A 22,565-nucleotide genomic window follows, 5' to 3' on the forward strand; every position below is an offset into this window, starting at 1 on the left:
CTCTCTCTCTCTCTCTCTCTATTTATATATATAATAATATATTATATTATATTAACAAGACGTCGGTAAAATTCCATATGAAACGTAATATACAGGGTGTCCCATTTTAAATGATCCAGTCAAATATCTCGAAAACATAACCCAGTAGACAAAAATATTTCAGACAAAAGTTGTTTGACTCGAAGGGGGACATAAGATGGTGCCATCTATTTGACCTTGGATAGTCCTCTGAAGATCACGTGAAGGTCACCTTTAATTTTTTAAATGGAACTCCTTATTTCTCATGACATTCTTACAGCTCATCTCGAAAGCTTTCCAAAACACTATAATTAAGTTACTTTTCGTTAAGTACTAGTTAAGTTATAACAGTGAAAAGAATAAATATCATCTAAACTTTAGGGAATATTAATATTTCTAAAAATTGATGTTATTTATTTCTTTATGAATTATAGGATAAGAAATAGGATTCCTAATAAAGTAAATGGTTGTATGTGCTATATGATTATCACTATGTAATTGCTTTACACAATTTAATGTTTTATTAATAAATTTTTATACGTTAAATTCATAAATATAAAAGTTATTATTTGTAAATGTAATAATTATTTAACAAAAAAAGTTTTGCTAAATAATAAAAAATTCTTGCTTTAATCGACTGGATCAGCCCCGATCTTGCTTGATAACTTAACTAGTACTTAACGAAAAGTAACTTAATTATAGTGTTTTGGAAAGCTCTCGAGATAAGCTGTAAGAATGTACAATGAGAAATAAAGAGTTTCATTTAAAAAATTAAAGGTGACCTTCCCGTGATCTTTAAAGGACTATCCAAGGTCAAATAGATGGGCACCATCTTATGTCCCCCATCGAGTCAAACAACTTTTGTCTGAAACATTTTAGTCTACTGGGTTTAGTTTTCGAGATATTTGACTGGATCATTTAAAATGGGACACCCTGCGGTATACCACCTCGATCAAAAAGTTCCCGGAATTCATCAGAAAATTCAAAATACAAAAGTGATATTGTCCCCATTGACTGCAACGCACTTATGCCAGCGCTTGATTCAGCTCTCGAAACATTTCTGGAACTCTATTGTCGATATAGCCATCAGAGCCGTCTTCGATTTTTCCATTACCTCCTTTCGGCTGTTAAAACGCGTTCCCCGTTTTTTGACTCGATCGAACAGAACAAAATCGCAAGGAGCCATATCGGGTGAATTCGATGGCTGCTGGATGGTATTCGTTTCGTTCTTGGTAAAAAATTCACGGATAATGATGGCTTCACTCAAATTCAACTCCATTTTTAAAACTGTAAAAAATCGAAAACACGTGCAGAGGTAGATGTACTCAAGACGGCGTAACTTTTTCAAATGTCAAACTATGGCGATAAAATTTGGTGGAAATGTTAATGATAGATATGTGGCAACCAAAAAAACAGAACTCAAATCAGCTGACTCAGAGCATCACCTGGTGGTAATTCCGGGAATTTTTTGATCAAGGTGATCTATATATATATTTTACGAATTACGATCCCTTTCCTTCCTCCTGAATTACCCAGTTTGGAACGTAAATGAAAATTATTGTTGTCATAAGCATGCGTAAACGTATTAATTTTTTTCGATTCTGGTTAAGTGTGTATACGTGTATGTGTGATAAGGTGTTATTTTGTGTTAAAATCTATTATAATTTTACTAAAAAAATATTGATCGGTAAACACTACATATGGTGCTAGAATTATTAACATTTAAAAATGAGATCTAGTTTCATTTTCTATTAATGTAAGAACAAACATTAAGAATCACTGAGTTAATAATGGATTTTTTTATGCTGTATGTGTGTCCGTGTCTGAAAACCTTATCTATCCGTCCCCTGTTGCTTCCACAAGTGTCTTTCTTCTCACGTTGTAAGTACTTATGTTCGTACAGCGCGAACGCCGTCAGACGATATCAAGGCCGATTTTATTTTATTACGTGCACTAATCAATCAAGTCCTTTACATGGCTACGTGCCCTGCATTCCGCACCGTACCGTGTTCAATCACTTTCACATAACGTTTGTTCACTCAAAAGATATCTTCATCCGGATCACTTGACGGTGCGGCCTGTAGCGCCAACTGCATACTAGATTCCGTGTTGCGCCGTTTCATTTTGCCTTTTGTCTTCTTCAGCATCGTAGCCTAAGTAGGAACAGGATCAGGGAGCGCACAAAGGAGCAATCGATAAAAATGTCAGTCAATACTGCTGACAAAATAGAAGTATATAAGTAGAAGTAGAAATAGAAAAATTGGAAATTACGAACTTATATAGTCAACTTACACATATAGAAAAAAAGGGAGAGAAGAAACGTTTTGTAAAGCTAACACTACTATCCGATATAATGCGTCTAATTCACACATTACAAGCTCGAGCTAGCTGCATTGGATCGAGGCATCGAGAAGGTATCACGGAAGTTGATCGGTTTTACATGCATCAACGGAGGGATTGGAGGATCTTTCGTTTTTTCCTTTTTTTTCATATAAGTGGAATCATTTTAGACAGCGCGTTTGTCACACCGAGATTCCTCTGTCGCGTGTGCATTCTGCTTGCGCGCGTCGAGGAGTCTAGGCTGTGATGTCGCGCATCTTACGAGATATGATTAAACGATCGAGCGGTTGTAAGTTGTGGTATAGTTGGATTACTCGTCCGTGCTCTTGCCCCCCTCCCCATTAGCAGGTAGAATCGACGGTTCGGTATTGCGACGCTTGATCTTACTTTTCTTCAACATGGTAGCCTGAAGTGAACAAAGGAACAAGGAAATATTAGTCGAGTGCAATTAGGGGAGGAAAGCATGCGCTGATAGGTATCAGCAATCAGGTTATGCTTTTACGGTGAATACGTAGAGTATTGTAATATGAAACAAAAGGTGCTACAAACTAGTACATAAGGATGCGTTTATTAAAAAGTTTTACGTGCTATAAAAATATATATACGCCCCATTATTCTACTTAAACTCGAACAGTAAAGGGATGCTCTCGTTCATTACGTTTCAAGGATATATACAGAGATATACTAAATGTACTACCGTATTAATATCGATGAATCATATTATCGTATCAATAAGTGATTTTACATTACGCGATTCTGTCCATTATTTTTGTGGAATTATGGGGGAATTTTGGAAAGAAAGTCAAAGTATTACCTTGAGCGCTGATTTCAAAACCACGATGTCTCCAGGACTCTGAACCCATGGTTCACCATCTACTTGTACTGGTATGTCTGAGTTTAAGTGAATTTTTATGTGTCCGCCCTGTTCACCAAAATATAATGATGAATAAATTGATATATGTTATAATAAGAAAGTGTTATGAAGGGAGCTCTTTAAAAATATCGTGCACGACTTTTGATGGACTTCGGGCGAATCAATACACATCCATTTACATGCGTACACTTCTTCTTAATTAATTAATTAATGGCTCCCGCCTTCAAATAATGAAATAGGAGGTCGATACGGCCAGGTCATCAGGGTGCTCAGTCAAAGCCGGCAACGCTTTTCCAAAAAATATGATGCAATCGCGAAAATGGCGTAACGCGAACGGACACCGGGCGCCTGCGTCTACGACGTCGTCACGCCGCAATGACGCGCGTCAGAACGAACGAACGAGTAGAGCCAGTTCGCGGAATCGCATCCAAAAGAAGAAATGCAAAGTCAAAGTCGGCAACACTTTCAAAGATATACATAGTAACGAGCACCCGATCCGAAACGCGTCCGTTACGGTCGAGTGCATGCAGTTCTTCAGAACTGTACATGCATACACGCATACATTCGGAGATTCACTCCTAGTCCTTGAAGGGATATAAAAACTAGTCGCGCTATCAAAGACAAATAGGTACCCGACACCCCAATAACAGCGCGCCTATTCATGCGTAAGCGCCGTTGCCGCTTGGTCGCGACTGTCGTTGCTACGCCGCGCGCCGCCGCGGCTTCGTAATTATTACGTTTCGGAAAATTCTATCAATCAGGACCCGGATGGTAGGGCGCGGGCTGATCATGATCGTGGTCGAATATTCATTCGAACGACGATCGTGCGACGGTACGCTTCATATCTGAGCTGAGCCGCAGTTTTTGATCGAGTGGATTTCCGAGCGATTGTGTTAACAGTGATTCAGGGCATCAGCCCCTAGGCGAGATCACGATCTGTTCCGACTCAGGACTTGTCAAAAGCGATTCAAGGCGTTACAACGCCTCTAAGCGTCATCGCGAATCATATCGCGACCGAACGTTGAGTGCAAAGTATATTTGATAGTTTGTAAGCTGTACATAATGTTACATATGTAGTGTCATATCATCGTCGTGTAAATAACTGTACATAAATGATATAAATATAAAGACAGTGTGGACGTTAACGTTGTCCAGCTGAGACAAGACAGAAAGAATAGTATTGTGTGGGAGGGGGGTATGTGCGCGCGTGCGTGCGCTATTAATTTTAATTTACCTGCGCTATCCTCATAGCCGTACGTAAACCCGACTGTATTTGTCCAAGATGCATAACGCCTGTGACTCCAACAACTTCCAGCATGCCATCCCAATGATTTGGTGTATAAAATTGATCTTCTTTGGTATCTGGTCCCCAAGGATTAGCACCAGAACCCCAACTAGACGAGAAATAAAAGTATCATTTAAAACTTTCTTCTTTTCTTCAATAGATTCCATAATAATTACCTTAAAATGTTCAAAATTATTATTCCTTCCACTTGTGGTAACTCAACTAATCTACCGTCTACTTCTAATCGAATTTCTTTATGTAAATCTTTGCATGGTTTACGTCCGACCATTTTGCGCAAACCCATCCTTACGTACACGCCTTTATTTCGTAATCTGCTTTTGAATTTATTAGGATTCTCTTCTCTCGCGTTATGAAAGTCCAAACATAAATCTGCGTCGACGCCAATGCCAAAATAATTATTCATTACGTATATTTGTGTATTGTCTTCGCTAGTTGCACCAGCACCAGTAATATGCAAATGGCGTGTCGCTACTTGCTGAGAAGCTGTAAAATTGTCATCCATTAAAATTCTTCTATTTAAATTATAAAATTAGTTTAAAATAATGTTAAGAAACTTATCTCTTACTTGCTGCATTACAAACTACTTGAGGTTGTTCCTTTTCTTCTGGATGAAAAACTACAGTCCATCGGTCTAATATTATTTCTTCCGCGTCGATAACGTCTCGCAATAAGTTTAGTGGATCTTCGTCACCCGTGTAGCCTGAACCCCAACATAGTACGCGAGCAAGATCGTTTCCCGTTCCCAGAGGTACAATAGCGCAAGCAGGAGAAGAACACTGGCTATCCTGACCCACATTATCTAAACATTGTAATACCCAACCTATTGTTCCATCACCACCACAAACTAATATCTTGTAGTCTTTTATGTGTCGAAAAACGTAAAGTCTGCAACACAAAGAAAGCACTTATTTATAACTTGCATAAAATTATACAATATTGCATGTACTTTAGAATATAAATATAATTTCTACTATTTATAGCGCCATGATATATGTACTTACCCGGGGAGAGGTCCACCATTATCAAGATCGAACACTTGATAAGGATTTAATAGTTTACGAAAACTAGAAATTAGTTGGAGTCCTTGACAGCCACCTGATTTTACATTTACAAACACGAGCAGCGGTTGAACGCCCGTTGGTACCATACTTGGTTCGATACTTGGTAAAATCATTACTAGAAAAAGAAGAAAAGATGAAAAAATATTTCAGTACATATCTTATCAAAACTAAAAACTAAGTTAATAAAAAAATTAAATATACATGTAATTGTATCATACTCTAAAAAAATTTCTATTTTAATATTATTCAAAATCTTCTCACAATTCAAACATATAAAAATATATATTATAAGAATACCTAAAAGAAGTTTGTCTTCGCATCTCGTCTCGCGTAAGGTATATAATGCTCTAACCGCTGTATCCAAATCTTCGTATATGATAACCATCGAACCATATTCATAATAGATTGGGCCGATTGATGAAAACCTATTTTCTAAAAATTCCATAAAATTATATATGTTTAGATAATAGATAGAAAATCTTTTTGTAATAATATAATTAGATATATATTTTTCCCGTTGAATCACCAACCTTTTCCTAAAAATTCTGTCAACATGTTTTCATAACTTCTTTCAGATAGATTTTGCGGTAAGTTACCCACGAATAAAGCCAAATTAGGTCCATGGGGATCTTGCTTTAGTTGTAGGTAGAATCGCATTAATTCCATTTGTCTAATAGATTCTTTTCCCAGTTTTTTAACAATATCCCAGGGTCTTTCGTCCCAGGACAAAACTCTTTCCGTTACTAATAAAAATAAAACTTTTATATTTTTCATGCAACACAAAAAATGAGATTAAAAGAATATTTGACTGAATTATAAGCTATCAAGCTGGACAAAAATTCGAAACGTACCACCTTGGTCTAAAAGAATTTCACTGCACCTAAAGTCATCAGAATTAAAATTTTGTAAACCAAACTTTTCCAGTGCCTCGTTTATTAAGTCTGCGACGGTTGTAGCTTCCGTGACAGGTACTGTACAGAATGACTCTGATACCTGCAATTTGCCGGGATAAACCCGTACCTCCCCACTGTCAGTATCTCTGAAATTATTGTAATTACATACTTTAATTTTTTGCGCATCTAAATTCTTTACTATATTAATACAAATATTATACAATTTCTAGTATACTATCTGTCTTTTTTTCTAATATTAAAAATAACATAGAAATAAAATACTCCAGATATTTTTTTTGCCTTAGATAAATATAAACTTACTTAAATCGCAAGAACACAGCCGGACGTTTGCCTTCTTTGCGATTTAAATTTAAAACAGGCGTTGGATCACATAACTCAGTTTCCTCCATGGCATACACGTCAGTTAAGTAAAAGTTACCTAAATTTTTCCGAAAAAATTCATTGGTTTAATAAGTTTAATTAATAAATAAATCGAACAAGACTCATTTATTATAAAGTAATCTCTATATATATCACTATATATATATATATATATGTGTGTGTATGCACGTACTAGGATGTTTCGTGATGTGAAATGCGCGCAGTGCCAATGTAAGAACCTGCTCTGTTGTAGCCTGTCTGGGTACCGAAATTACTCGAAATATTCTTCGTCTCAAAGAATTGTTGCCATCGCACACCTTCATCATTTCTATGTAAAAATATCAGATTCACGGATTAGAAAAATGAAAATCTCGAAATTATTAATCGGAAGCTGTATGGAAATACCTTCGTCACCTCTGTCTTTATCTTCTTTTTCTTTAGGAGCACGCGGATCACGGCCATGCGCTGTTCCCTGTGCTGGTTCTCCATTATCACGATACCTCGAGTCGGTACCAAATTCTTCTGATATGCTCCGCGCTGTTAACACAAAGAAAGATCACACTTCGAATATTAAAATATCATTAATATAGTATACAAGAATACCTAAATGAGTAATAGAATGGAGATAATAGAATTATTAACATAAACTATAATAATATCTAAATGAAACGTAAAATCTATACATGTATAATACATCTTTTTTCCGCTGAGTACATCCAAATTGAGAAAATATTTCACTTTTTACTCAGATAACATTAATGGTGTTTCTTTTAGCGTTATAACATTTTATATTATAAATAACACAATTTAATGCAATCTTAAAAATATTATCTTGCAAGAGCAACACTTTCACCATTAAATTATCATACAATTTATTTATAATTTATTAATATTTCGATAACTATGGAAATTAAGTCACTCATACATAAATCACTAGTTTGTATATTAGATAATATATATTATATAAATATTTGAGAAAAAGATTTGCATAAAACAGATGTTTTAAGGGAAGTAATGAACAAATTTAGGAAAAAATTTATAAACACAAAGAGCATGGCAACTCTATTTATCATTCAAGAATAAATTACATCTCTTACCATCGATTATTTACGATGGATTTGTAGAACACAGACACGATAGGAAGAATTAGTCAGTAGTATTCTTGAACTTCATTTCACTGCATAGTAGAGTGATAAGCGTCATGGAATCTCATAGCATCCAGTGGGCTGAATGACAGTGCATGCACTGAAGCGAGACATACATACATGCTAAAACGTAAACAGTAACAAAATAACATCTATAAAAAAAGGTTGGTGCACTATGATATTTATGTAAAATGCATGTCGTGTGACATTTTATTATAGATATGCAATTTAAACGAATTTATGCTGACAAATATATCATTGTTTTCTTGCTTCCTCAATTAATCTCATGTAGATATTTATTTTACTGTCAATTATTCATATTTGTTTGAGAAAAAAAAATTTATGAGAGATGATTCATGTTATTTTGTAAATAAGAAATCGCCTAAAAATTAGGCTCAATAATATTGAAATATAAATATGTTCAATGAAATACTTTTAATGAAATATACTTTTTCCACGTATAATTTAAGTAAGCACAGAGTAAATATCATTAAAGATTTATGTATTAGATTTGCCTTATTGCGCTTATATATATGTAAAATATGTGTGTACAATATACATGTTAATGTGGCAGTAAAATGTTATTTGATAAGTATGAGAAAAGCAAGCTAAATTTTTCATTGCTGTTAAGCAAAATAAAAAAAAAGACCATATAAATAAATATGAGTATAATGTCTTTTAATATAGCACTTTCTCAATCCTAAACGCAAATGTTGAAGAAGTAGTCACATGTAGAGATAATAACAATAACGATCACTACAGCGTATTTCAAGTTATTCTCAGTCTTGTACAATAAGTACATCTTGGAATTGAGTACATTCACACAGATGAATGTCTGACGATGATAATATTCTAGATACCTCGAACATAAGGAGGGGAAGCATGACAATTTCCATGGCAGCTACGTGGTAAAACTAGCGAAAGGCGCCTCAAAGCTTCGGCTAGGTGGCCTGCAGCCCCATTTTGTTCACTCTCAGCGAAATCGAACTGCTCGAGGTTATCTTCACATAGAAGCAAAGATAGACCGAATATTTTAACGGTTACCATAATTTCAAATCTATTAATTTTATCTCTGTTTAGGTATTCCGTAATTATATTACTTATGTTTATTCCTTTTCTTTCTCTTTTTTTTTCTTTGCTTAATTATATACAAAACCGTGTTTTTGTTTTTAATAGTGACAATACACAAACTTTTATTATATAATTTTGTAAACGCCGCATCTAATTATTATCTAATTATAAAGCTCTATAAAATAGATGCTGTATCTATTAATATATATTATGCCTATCAAAAGCACATTGAGAGTAGCAATTAATAAGAGCAATCAGCCACAAAAGCCATAGTTTACAAATATATTGTGAACAAAATATCTAATTAAAAAGTATAACAGACGTAGCTTTAACATTGCTTAAGTTTGATCATAAATTATAAAAATGTTTTATTTATAGAGCTTAATTTTCACAAAGCGCGTACATTATAATCCTAAACTCCGCACAATAATAAAAAAAAATTAGAAATCTTCACCTACTATCACAACTAACGATATGAGTCTCATGACGAATTCTCACTATATTTAATGATATAAATGATTGAATCATGAGTATTATGATGATTAGACAGTCACACTTTCTATAATTCAAAAGTTTTCTAATTCCTGCATTTAGCACACATTTTGTTATATACAATAAAAATTGTTACAAACGCAGAAGTATCTACTTGAAATATATTGTTGGATGTTATTAACTTAATTCACTGTCACTTTTTATATTCCATTAACATATCAGTATTTATAATTTTTTTTAAAAAATCGTATTTTTAGAAATGTAGGTATGGAAAGCTGAGAGTGTAAGAAATTGCAAGAAGTAGCAAATATAAATACATACATACTGATACGAAATATTAAAACTATCAAACGATCACAAATATTTGACTGTTGATAATATTCGGTATAAACATAGTTTTTCAGTTCATGATATAAACAATGAAAGTTTGAGGCAATAATATCTTTTAAAATATAGGTAGAGGGTCTTTCTCGTTTCATATCGAAGAAAGTCAACGTTGCATGCTCTGAAAAGAAGGAACATGTATTTGTTTACAAACCGATGGTTTTATACACGCGTGAGTGAGTACTAAAATAATATCATGCAAAAAGTTTATATTCTAAAAATTAGTTATATTTTTTACAAATACTTCTCTACTAATGTATAAGGAAAATATTTCGTATATTATACATTCTTTTTTCAAACTTTACATAGTACAGTGTACAATATCTTCTACCAATCAGTGCATATTTGCATACGTATACATGTGCTATGCAATAGTAAAAATAGAAAATCTCATACATATATGAGAAACACAGTGTATGAAAATAATCAATTGTGTCAATAGGTAATACGGAAATGCTGAATGATGGATTGAAAAAACTTTATAAAGCGCTAATCCACTGTGTGATGAAATTTATAGTGCGCACACCTGGGAAACGCGAATAATTTATACAATGTCCAATTATATAAACGGAGTAGCAAGAGCAAAACTCTCAACGTTTTTGCCATTATTTGTTATCTGAGTTTAAATATCAATATCACTTATTTAAGAAAGACACGTAAATCTCGTAATCCAAAAGTGTGATGTATAATATTTACCGCAATATACACACAAAACTGTAATTATCTGTATACATGTATATGTACAGATAACTACATGCATTAATAATTATCAATTATTTGTTTTATTGCCGGCATTTGTTTTATTGATTACAACTGAATTTATAGCGTTGACGTCTCTAGATAATTATACATTCTTCAATCTTATTGTATAATTTTATTATTTAATAATCTGTATCTTAGATGCTTAAACTCTTTTTCCTTCGTTATAAGAGACTTGTTTTAATGTCCAAATTATATTTCCAGTGAGATTGATTAATAAAATATGTTAAAGTGCTTTGCGACACGTGAAGAAGCGCAATTCCTCATTCTATTATTCTAATTACCTGTTAACACACACATAGTAATTACACGGCAGACACTTACGGCAAGAATACTCACGCGCCAGCACTTCTTTACGACGCACTTCTACTCCAATGATAGCTTCCATGGGAACTTCGGTACGCGGAATACTAACTGCATGTGGCGGCAGGTAAATTGGTTCCAAGTTACCAAAGGTGCATTCTTGGGGAATATTCTTGTAACAATACGCGTGCGACTGAGAGACGAAATCAAATTTGTCATTAAATATCATTTTAACGGTGGGCTAGGGGGAGGAGAAACTTTGATCATGCTAACGATATATATATGCTTTCTTTTTCTATTCGTAAGAGCCATTACGTATTACATTTGACTTGAAATAAATAAGTATAGCGATGCAATATAATATTTAATTCTAATTCTAATTCCTGACGGAACAAAATTAATGAATCGCAAAAAACCAAGGTAAAGGCAATCTAAAATATATATATATATTAATGAATCTTTCTTTTACCGTCATGCCGCACCACTCGCAACGAACTCCGGCAAGGCACTCGGCAGTAAAACAACTCTTCTTGCATACGGCACATTTCGAACTGCTCGGAAGATTGCCTTCCCGCCAATGATGAGTGTGTTTCACTGCTGACAAATCTTTCCCAGGTAGGTATGTGGCATTCTCCTTGCAGTCTGCCACCGCGAAGTCTTGGCATTCTACGTGCACGAAGTACTCGCATACTGGAAGTAACATATACAACGCGATTACCTTTTCGCAAAAATCCAAATACATTAGTGTCTATTAAAGCCTCGAATCTCTCATATTTAAATAACAGAAACTTCGCAGCTTACTTTCACAGTGTATGGATAGATTATCATCCAATCGTTTTCGACAGACATTGCAGAATTTTCTTTTGCAATGTACTTGTTCAGACCAACAATGTGCAACCGGGTTCTGAAACACGGCCAATAAAGAAACGCTGTTAATTTTATATATGTATATATTAACCCATCAAGCCCTAGAAGACTTCTATGCATTTTTATGTTTTAAATTCTTAACTTGGATTCTAATCAAAATGTTTTAACTGCAATTAATATTTATAGATAAAAATTACTTTTTCTAAAAATCTAATTGATGATAGAATGAGATATATGAAGAAGAAAGGTATATGAAGAAGAAAGAATAAATATTGAAAATGGAAGTGAAAGAAGTAAAGAATCCTTGTCTTGCTATACCAACAAATATTCAATTAATAAAAGTAATAAGTAATTTCACTTATCTTGAGTCAAATAAATCCTTATGATTATAATACATCACTCAAATAATAATTATATTTAGTCTTCTTAAAATAAATTAAGATTTCGGGTGTAGCTTTGACACATAAACGCAACGAACGAACTTCCTAACGTTCCGTCAAGTCTTTTCTTGAATCTCTTAGTCTCTTTTACTATCTTTCATCTAAAATTTATACTTATTTTATTGTAACGTTTAGTTATTTTACGATATCCCTGGGAAGACTGCTTTCCTATATTCTAAGTATAGGCGTTATATTTATACATAGGCGTTTAATCCTTGCAACGTGGAGACGTATCCGTTGTCTTACCTTAATCAGGCTTGCCGCGATGCTGGAGCAGGGAGAGACGACGGCCTTGAGACAGCGGTCGTGCACCACGAAGTTGCAAACTGCAATGAGAGGAGGAAAAAAGTAGAGAATTTTAGAAACGAGTGAAATTAATTGCGTTAAATCGAAAAGCGTCAACTAAGCAGTGTACACTTTAGCATAAATCAATACGAGCCGCTCATGTCGTAATTTATAACAAGATCTTCTGACCTTTTGCAGTATAAGTAAAAAACATCGAGAATCATACACGGCTGGCGTTATTTAATGCTTTTACCGTTAAGGGGAACCTCGAGGGGATCCTAAAATTGTTTGTTTTACCGATTATTTTTCAAATAAGTATATTTTTCGAACTGCCTTCATAGAGATTTAAAAATCCATCTTTTTATACAATTAAAATATAAGCGATGTTGTGGTCTAAACTAATGACTTTTGACTTTATGTAAAAAAGGTTGGAAAATTACAGTTTTTTTATCGACTTTTAATATGTCGACTCGCAATAATATTTACTTTATATACAAGTTTTATACTTTGTACATATAAAATAATAATTTTGGTTTGGACTAGGTTTAGATAAATTACATAAACAAACAATATTGTTCTTACACAATTAGACTTCGATACCTAATATAAAAGATTAGTTAGAAAATGTGTACGTAAGTGTGCGTGCAACACTAATGTAGTGTAGTGTGTAGCGATACGTCAATGACCCGTAGATTGTGTGTAAGTCCTACTGAATCAGTAATACAGACGGCTTTAGGATCTCTTTAACCAGACGGCAAATATACAATCGGTCCAACGAACTTTCACAGAAACCAAAAAGAAAATAAATGCATGCACATATTTATTTTCTTTTTCTAAACGAGTACACACATGCTCGTTCAGAAAAGAAATCATCAATTTTATTAATCCCTGGGGCGTTCTTTTTGTCTGAATATGTTCTAGGAAAAAAAATTACACGCGCTTTTTTTCACTTCTAAAATAATACTCGACATAATATTCTAGTAAAGCCGCGCGATACTATGCAAACCCTATGAAATTCAAGTTATCGATATCGAGAAGAGGGTGAAATAATTCAAACTCAAGTTGCATACGGAAAGTAAAGAATTTTGTGCTCGGTAATTTCTCAAGAATTGATATTCAGGATCGGCGGAGTGACGATTAGAGACAGTGTCTCATCCGCGTACCCCACCGTCCATCGATATACAAGGTGACGGGTGTCGTACGCGGTCCTCCCCTCGTGGGAGCGGTAATGATCACGTTCTATCGCGCTCTTGCGACGCTAATCAGGCAAGATGTGGGAAATTTGTCGCATCGACGCGCAGGTGCGGCCCGAAATAGTACTATGCATCCGCTTCGTTAAGAAGGCGCCATCAGCCGCCATCGACGATCGACCATCGTTCCACGAATGCCGAGTTAACTTTAACTCACCGAGTGGGCAGCTCGAATCGAAAAGAACAGGTACTCGCCATAGAAAAAGAGGATCCATCCCTTTACTTATATGCCTTTCACTCGAACGAGCTGTTCGAGCAAATTGTTAAGGTATCACGCGTTTCGGGAATTCGAGGAGCGCCGAGCATTCGTTTAACGAACGTTCCAGGCATTTGCAACGCTTGAGATCTACGTCGAACATTTGCACCGTTTAAGATCTCTGTTCCAAGCATTTTTTTTTTTTTTTTTGCAACATTTAAGATGTGTTCCGCAGACATTTGTAATGATTGAAGTCTGCTTCAGATATTTATAACGTTTAAAGTTTGTTTCAACTACTTTCAATCTTTAAGTCTATTTTAAGCATTCTCGCTATACGTTTAAGATCCGTTCTAGGCAACATCCGAGATCTTTTTTCAAAATTTCGATATTTCTTGACGCACTTACGGTTACACATGTGACCGATCGGTTCCACTATGCGTGCAATTATATACAAATCTATCCTAATAGACCTTTAATATGTACTACATGTTCAGCTATAAATTTTGCCATGTTTATGTCATTATTCATCGGCCAACGCAAGCCCGCCATTCGACTGTTCGAATGCATAAACATGAGTGACAAAGCTGCATGGAAAGACCAATTCTGTTGAAGTATCTAAAAATTTAGATAGACACAAATTAAAAAAATAATTATTTTAAGGAGTATAAAGCCACTCTAGAATTTTCAAAAATCGTTTTTTTTCCGCTTAAATGATGCTTTAAGATCTTAGAAATAAGGTGCAAAAGGTCTTATAGCGAAGAAAAATTTCCAAGAGTTATTTTTGGAAGTTTAAAGCGTCGTACTTTTCGGTAAAATTTGTAGCTTTTGCGAAGGGGTCCTTCTGAGAATAATAAAGAAATTAGTTACGTGCGACTCGATCATCTCTAAAATCGGCCCAGAAGGGTCAGGAGGAAAAGAACATTAACGAGAAAGACTTATTGTATGATGCAGGCATTGCAGATTAAAGGTAAACATTTCTATCTATCGCTGATTATTACATAAAACTTCAAACGCGTTTTTCTCAAAACCACATTTTATAAACTGGCCAAAAACATAACTCCCACAAATTTTGACCGATTTACTTGAAATTTCAACTGTGGCTTCAAAATTGCATTCTCTGGAGAAAGATGTACGGATTTTTTTTTGTTGCACACTTTTTTTATATAAACAATTTTTCACCTATTTTTTACCCCTTAAATTTAACATTTACTCAAATTCGTACCATTTTTTCAAAAAACGGTATATTGCAATTTCCGTACGTCTTTTTCTAGCTTTTGCAGTGTAGATTTAAAAAAATTTTGGTTCTAGGCTAAAAATTACCGGAGTTATCGTTCCAGCCGCGGAGCATTGTTCATGAGAAAACGTTATCATTGCAGAGCTGTAGCGCCGCCATTTTGTAATAAAATCACTATAAAAAACTTTTATACACACTTCAATGTATGTGCAACAAAGACCTAAAATATATTTTTTGTATTTCTTTCATTATATTCCCGAAAAAAATTCATAGTTAGGCTGATTTTTCATGCTCTAGAGTCAGTAGCGCGTTAACCTATGGGCTTTAGGGGCTTGAACCCTAGGGCGCCGAAGTGCCAGAGGCGCCTGGGGGCGCCGCAATTTAAAAAAAGAAAAAATTAAGTTATTTAAATAAGCGCATTTGTAATTTTTGCGATTTATAAAAAAAATCATTGAATAGTTGATAAATAGCGTGTTGTTATAATATACGTATGTACTTGGTGAATAAAGTTGCCGCCTTCTTAACGTGATATTATTAATAACATGATTTACACTTTACATTTGTAATACATTTGTAATCCCTGTTCTTAAATGTATCCTAGTAGTTGAATAGATAAAAATCCCGGGCTCATTAGTAAATCTATTCTGTAACTCTTAACGCAAGCTTCGTTATCATTACAATTCCGTAAAATTTTTATTACTATGATGAAAAAGCTGCGGAATGGCGTTATAACGATAACGAAACTTGTTAAGAGTAACAGTCCTGCAGCACTATTTTATAAGAACGATGTGGCAATGACGTAGCAATAATAAAGGGTTGAGATAATTGATTTTAAAAAAGAAGTCGTTACCATTAACACGTTACTTTTGAAAAGTGATTTTTGTAACGCCGATACTACGGTTCTGTCATTTCTGTCATGGAAAATTACGATGTTATGGTTATCAGAAAATCATGGAAGTAGTGCCTTATGAGGGGGGGCGCTTAGAGATCACAAGTCCCTGGGTGCAAATTTTGTTAACGCGGCTGTAGAAGAGTAGCTTTACCCTTTAACGGACCGACGAAATTATTTTCAAATCTGTATCTGTGTCTAAATTTAAACTGACATAAACAATGAGCAATGCTGCGAAAAGTTTTGACATTTAAGTTTGAACGTCTTATACAATTATTTTGATAATTCAACAAAATTATTTTCAGATCTATATTTAACTAAAATTTTAGAGAACCGTTGTTTCCATGTTTTCAGAGAAAAGAAAGGAAATTGATGTTACTATATATGATTTATAGAAAGAATCTTCTGAGACTCTTTAGAAGATTGCTATGTACAAGTTTCCAAATCTGGAATCTGTTTATTTCTTTAGCTGTATTTTTAGATACTCTTTCCCTTTCTCCTTACGGAACAAACACGCTTTTCCATACACCGTGTGTTTACAAACGTGAAGAACATAAGGGCAAAGAAAAATCTATCTGTCGCAAGTCTCTACTGATGTCAGTCTTGTCTACATTTGATTCGAAAATCGCTAAAATATTAGATTGAAAGCAACAAAAATGCACGATTTAAATTGCGTCTCTCTGAAAAAAAGAAAGAAAAGAGAAATCCCCTTATATTCTACTAATTCTTCAGTAATCACATAATAATCTCGAGTACGGCGGGTATCGGTTTTCAATATACAGTATTAGGTGATCACTTTGGGACTCTCTACGTGCTTTTATTACTCGATTAGCTTTCGGAGCAGGTGGTCGTCCTATTTTTAACGATCCCGATCGATCAGTAGCAACACGATAAGTTAACCAAAATTGTCTTGACTAAAATTATCCTGCTTTTGAAGAATCAGCTTTCGATGCTGCGAAAAATGTCGTCGTGCCTACCCCTTTAATCTGGACATTTTCCTGCCAATTCGGTGATCGGGTTTCGGATCTGTATCTTTATATAACAATCTTATCTATATAGAGTATAATTATAATATTAAATATATCCTTACGCGAGCGACACTCTGCGTTTTCTTTTACGCAATTCTTCAATTTATACAGAAAAAAAAACAACAGAAAATCTAGATGTAGCAAATGCACGTAGCGTGTTATTATAATTAATATATATCGCGATACGTTTCTTCTATACTGTGCAAGATTTTGCCGCGGAATAAACATATGCGATATAAAACAACGTAATGAAACTACCGTGACACTTTAGATTTTTCACGCATTCAGTATATATACATATATTATTTTAAAAAATATAAGATAAAATCAAATATAATATATTATTTTGATACGGAATATATACATATATGTATCATTAATGGACGATCCTTTTTATTAGCAGAGCACTCACCGCGCTTTGACAATCAAGTTGCGCGTTGTTAAAGAAAGATTACCTAAAAAGAGTAGAGAATAAAAAGGGATACATTGCTCTTTTGCATACAAATATAGGATACAAAAAAAGTATATAATAGGATACGCTGTTAATCTAGCTGGTAAATGCGATCATATCTATATAGGTATAGACTATCGACGAAAAACATCAAACAATTAAACTATTGGAAAGCCTTGCAAGAAAAGCCGAAAAATGATAATCGATATTAGCTATAAATAAAATTGGCTTCTTAAGCACATAAGCATTGTCTTCAAGATCGATTGATTAGAGATTGATAACAATCAGTGCATCCCAAACACATTTTCTATACATACACCTAAATTCGATCAGTTTACTCTATTCTCTTTTATCCCCTTGACAAAACATACGCGAATACAATGTTCATATGATAATTATTATATATAATAAGAATTATTTTAGGTATATAAGAAATTATTCGCGTAATTCAATATATATTTAAATATATAAATATATGACATATCTCTTTATTCTCAAATTCGAATAAATTGTGAATAATTTGTATGCTGGTTTTTATGCTTAATAAACTTTCGAGCATAATGTACCATTGCGGTCTAATTAACAGTTGTGCGAGTAAAATAAATACGTAAAATTCACATGTCGTTTCGAGCTTCGTTATTTGTGAGCCAAGCTACTATAGAAAGTATAGCAAATTGCAGAGAATGCAAGAATACGCTAAATAAAAATTATTATTATTTGCTCACCACGCTGAATAGAAAATGTACAGTAAACTCAATAATGTGCTATTCTCAGAATCATACATACTGTTACTCAGTTTAAAAAAATACCCATATTTATTTTATTTTTATAATATTTATTTCGTCAATCATATATTCTCTAATATAATTTTACTTTCCAAGTTTTTATACATTCTCACACGTATATGGTATACGTATATTGTTCTCGACATGTGTTAAAAAAGATTAATAAAAACATAATTACATGTTCCAACTCGTTAATATAAAACATAGTCTTATTTATTATTACAGAAATCAAATATAATTCATTCTCCTATTGTGGTTGCTATCCAAACGTAATCAAAGTCGAAGATTAGCTAATGCATAATCAAGATAACGAAGGAATTATTGCACGTGACATCGTACGTGATTGTTGCACTAACAATAAGATTAAAAGGTTTAGGAAGGCAAACATTACTTTTCAAATAGCATGTATTCGCATTACTTTATCATCATCATTATAGAGGATATTATTTCAAAAAGGGAGATTGTAAAAAAATGTAGAAAATTATTTCACACTCTGCATTACAATTTGTTTTTTAATCGACGTAAGAAATTATTGTGTCACGCGCTATTCTCATTTCTAATATCATATTGCATAGGCTTGTAACATTCATTGTCGTTACATAAATGATTTGTTACGCACACATACGACGTGTATTATGGTAACGGATGTGTCAACACTGTCAACTGAGACCTTTATCGTTCTGCATATGAAAACACCAGAACCTTTTTACATACAATAGTATGTGTGTATAGGTAATGTATTGCAGCCATAAATATTATCTATAAATAGTACAGATTATTTAAAACTTTTAGATTATTAAATTTCTTTTAATTTAGATTATTTAGTACTTTTTTTTGTGCAATTTTATTTTATAAAAGCAAAATATGAAAAAATTAATATTTTTATGCAATTTTAATTTATAAAAGCAAAATGTTTAAAAATAAATCTTTAAAATTGATTAATACAAAAGAATTGTTAGCATTCTAATTATTGCAATCACTAATGCGTATTAATAATTATCGATCATGTAGAATTTAATAAATTAGCATTTGCCATTAAAATATACGTATCCGTAATGCAATTGTTAATAAAAATAAATAAATCGTGCAATAATGCACGGTAAACATTTAAAAGTAAACAATAAATTCCAAGCAAAAAATAAGTATGAAAATCGAATTGTCTTAAACAAGTTTGTAAACAGTCATTAGGATTTTATATCATGGATTGGATTTAAACTGACAATGCTAAGTATAATTTGCAGACATAAAAACAACTTTATTTAAAGCAGCCGACGGTAAAGCGATCAATACATTGTGTAGCAAGGTTTAACAATGGCTTTAGAAATATAACGCTTTATCTTTACCCTTTGTGAAGTTAACATCCCATTTCCAGGATTTCGATATAATTGATAAAGAGTTCTGACTCTCAAGCAATTCTGGTGTTGCTGATACATCTCAAATAAAAATCCAATTGAATGCAAAAAATAGTAGTGTAAAAAAAAAATATTACACCGCAACTGTATACATTATACATATCAAAAGTATATATAATATACCATGCAAGATAAATAACTTTAATAAATCCTCCAATTTTCCTCCGAGTCATAAAAAGGTTCTCTTTGAAAATCTAACATTTTCTTTTGATTTTAAAACATTGAAAGAATTATTTATAACTTTTGCATCGCGCGAAAATGTGAAGTTGGGCGTCCTATGTTTTTAGATTCTTTTGTTCTTTGTACAACTAAAAACTTTTTAAACAATTAATAATGGAATGTAAATTTTCATGCGTAATATAATAAGCGCAATATCATAAAAACGTTGGAGAAACTACACGTATACACGTTTGCTTTTGGAGATTACAATAGCCCGTATAATCTCTTTCCTATATAAACAAAACAGCGACAAGTTCGGAGATCCTTTTTGTTCGAACGTATTCAAGAGTAACGGCTTAAAGTTGCCTATATCTTTACAGTGGCTTCCTAAGTGGTCTCTGCGTTATGACTTTAATGACCTATTTAACGATCGTAGGTTCCTAACAACCTTTTTTTCTCTCTTTTTCGATGTTAAAACATACATCTGGGAATTACTTCTAGATCCGCGCGTATATACGGCCACATCGAGTTCGTTCCCGACGGAAGACTGGGAAAACAATCAATCGGAATCCGCTGCGGCGAACGTATGCGTGGCACTCCGGGTATACGCGAGGGCGAGACTCTTCTGATCGAACATTCCGAGGTATATTCGAAAGAGTGCGAGTAGAGCAGAAGCACACACGGCTTGTTCCGCTCGCGTTACAACGAAGGTCCTTTACGCCTCTTTACCCGTCAGCGAGCCTCTTACGCTCGCTCCCACTTCGTGACAACCCTCTTTGCCGCCGCCGCCGCCGAGCGCCCGCGCGCCCCTTCAACCCCTTCCACATCGGCAACCTTATCCATGGTCTTTCAGCCATCCTACCCCACCCCTCGCGATCAATGCTTGTGAAAAGGTGGGCGCGCGTTCGCGCTCGCGCTCTCTGCGTACGCCGCGCCGCGCCGCGCCGTCCCTCTAATCCTATTTCCTTCTCACTCCCTCCCACTTTTTCTGCTCTCTCTCTCTCTCTCTCTCTGTTTTTCTCGACGGATCACACACTCCGTTTCTATCTCTCTCGTGCTGTTGCACCGATTCGCGCGCGGCTGGCTGGCGCTAAAACGCTCGAGACTCGACGCGAGGCACTCGGAATGCAGCCCTCTGACCCGATCGAACGACCAGAGCCAGGCGGCGTCCGATCCCGGCCTGATCGGATCGCTGCGTTCTCGATCCGAATCGAAACGATCGAGACCTGTGAACATACATCATGCGCGCGAGGACGATTCTAGGAATGTAATAGTTAACGCTATCGATCGACTCACGCACTCGAGAGCGCCCGCTTGAAACTTTAAAGACCCGCAAGCACCCTCGCGAGGATGATCCGCGTACCGCGCGTTTTACTTCCTTCCCCGACGGGGAAATCTCGTTGAAGCGCGAATATATGGAAAGCGCCAAGTCTGTGCGACGGAATTGCGCAAGTATTGTATGCGAATATAATTAAAAGATCGAGACTTTCCGCGTTTCTCTCGTTTATTTCCTCGCACAATGAAGTTGCGCGTGGAATCTCACACCGCACCGTTCTTGCTCTTACATTACGTTTTGATTTACCCTATCATGGGAACGCGGTATGTATCTAACACCGAAGGGATTCTTATCTCCCTGGCGAACGGAATGAATCGCCGCCGCTGCCTGGTTGACATCGATTCGCCATCCGAGATAGCGCGATTATCTCTTACCTTCGCAGATGTAAGAGTACCCCGGCTGTATGGGGCCCCAGACCTTGTCCGTGCAGCTATGGCAGTACGTCAGTTTAGCAAACACTTTCTTGCTGAAGCTGTGCCCATGGCTGGCTGGAGTCTCGGCCGAGGCCGACGCCATATTCCCCGTTCCACCGCGGAACCGTTCACGCCAGATTTTCACCGTGAAGCCTACGCAGGGCGCGCGCCGCGCGACGATGACAACATAATTATTACACGCCCGACACTACGTTATCTCGGAACCGTACGCGTACATAACTGCGTTGCCGCGATGGTGGTAGTAAACGGAGTAGGAGGAATCGTCGCTGGCCGCACGCTGGCCCTGCACTCGTCGCACCGTCGTCGTCGTCGTCGTCGTACCGTCGTCGTCGTCTCGTCGTACGGCGCCTCGTCGTAACGTCGTCGCGCCTAACACGCATTATTCCACGAGCTGCGCCACGGAACGACCGACGCGCCGGCAGCCACGATCGCGCGTGCCAGATGCGTCGTCGTCGTCGTCGTAAATCGCCACCAATCCGTCTGCACCGATCGCCACCACTCCGATCTCACGGCCGCCGCCGAGCATCACCGTCGTCGTCGTCGTCGTCGTCGTAGCTGCTGCTGCTGCTGCTGCTGCCGCCACTGCCACTGCCACTGACGTTGCCCTCGTCGTCCTCGTCGCTGGGAGTCTCGCTCGCGTACGCCTCGTTCGCGATACGATGCGTACGATGTCGCGTTCGCGCATCCGACGAGCTGCTGCCTCTGTCGCTGCTGCCACTGCTGCTGTTGCCGTTGCTGCTGCTCCCGCTGCTGATCCGAGCGTACGCCGCTG

General features: G+C 35.7%; 1 protein-coding gene across 3 annotated transcripts; it reads right to left on the bottom strand.

Moving 5' to 3' along the window:
- Positions 1 to 907: 907 nt before the first annotated feature.
- Positions 908 to 22,559, bottom strand: LOC108773137 (diacylglycerol kinase theta). Of its 3 annotated transcripts, XM_018538863.1 has the most exons (18): positions 21,734 to 22,559; positions 12,581 to 12,660; positions 11,829 to 11,931; positions 11,497 to 11,717; positions 11,049 to 11,220; positions 8,879 to 9,019; positions 7,279 to 7,410; positions 7,067 to 7,201; positions 6,814 to 6,931; positions 6,451 to 6,638; positions 6,130 to 6,342; positions 5,897 to 6,031; positions 5,540 to 5,714; positions 5,104 to 5,423; positions 4,694 to 5,021; positions 4,467 to 4,626; positions 3,173 to 3,280; positions 908 to 2,171 (listed from the first exon to the last, which is right to left on the bottom strand). In XM_018538863.1, exons 1-18 carry the CDS (start codon positions 21,873 to 21,875, stop codon positions 2,058 to 2,060), a joined length of 2,985 nt encoding a protein of 994 aa, XP_018394365.1. In that variant the 5' UTR covers positions 21,876 to 22,559; the 3' UTR covers positions 908 to 2,057. The 3 variants fall into 3 exon arrangements, with proteins under 3 accessions (XP_018394365.1, XP_018394364.1, XP_018394366.1); XM_018538864.1 differs by lacking the exons at positions 908 to 2,171; positions 8,879 to 9,019 and adding an exon at positions 2,412 to 2,764; XM_018538862.1 differs by lacking the exons at positions 8,879 to 9,019; positions 11,829 to 11,931; positions 12,581 to 12,660; positions 21,734 to 22,559 and having other exon boundaries at positions 11,497 to 11,562.
- Between the last annotated feature and the right edge of the window lie 6 nt (positions 22,560 to 22,565).

This window comes from Cyphomyrmex costatus, unplaced genomic scaffold (assembly GCF_001594065.2).
Source record: "Cyphomyrmex costatus isolate MS0001 unplaced genomic scaffold, Ccosl1.0 scaffold199, whole genome shotgun sequence".
Taxonomy (NCBI): Eukaryota; Metazoa; Arthropoda; class Insecta; order Hymenoptera; family Formicidae; genus Cyphomyrmex; species Cyphomyrmex costatus.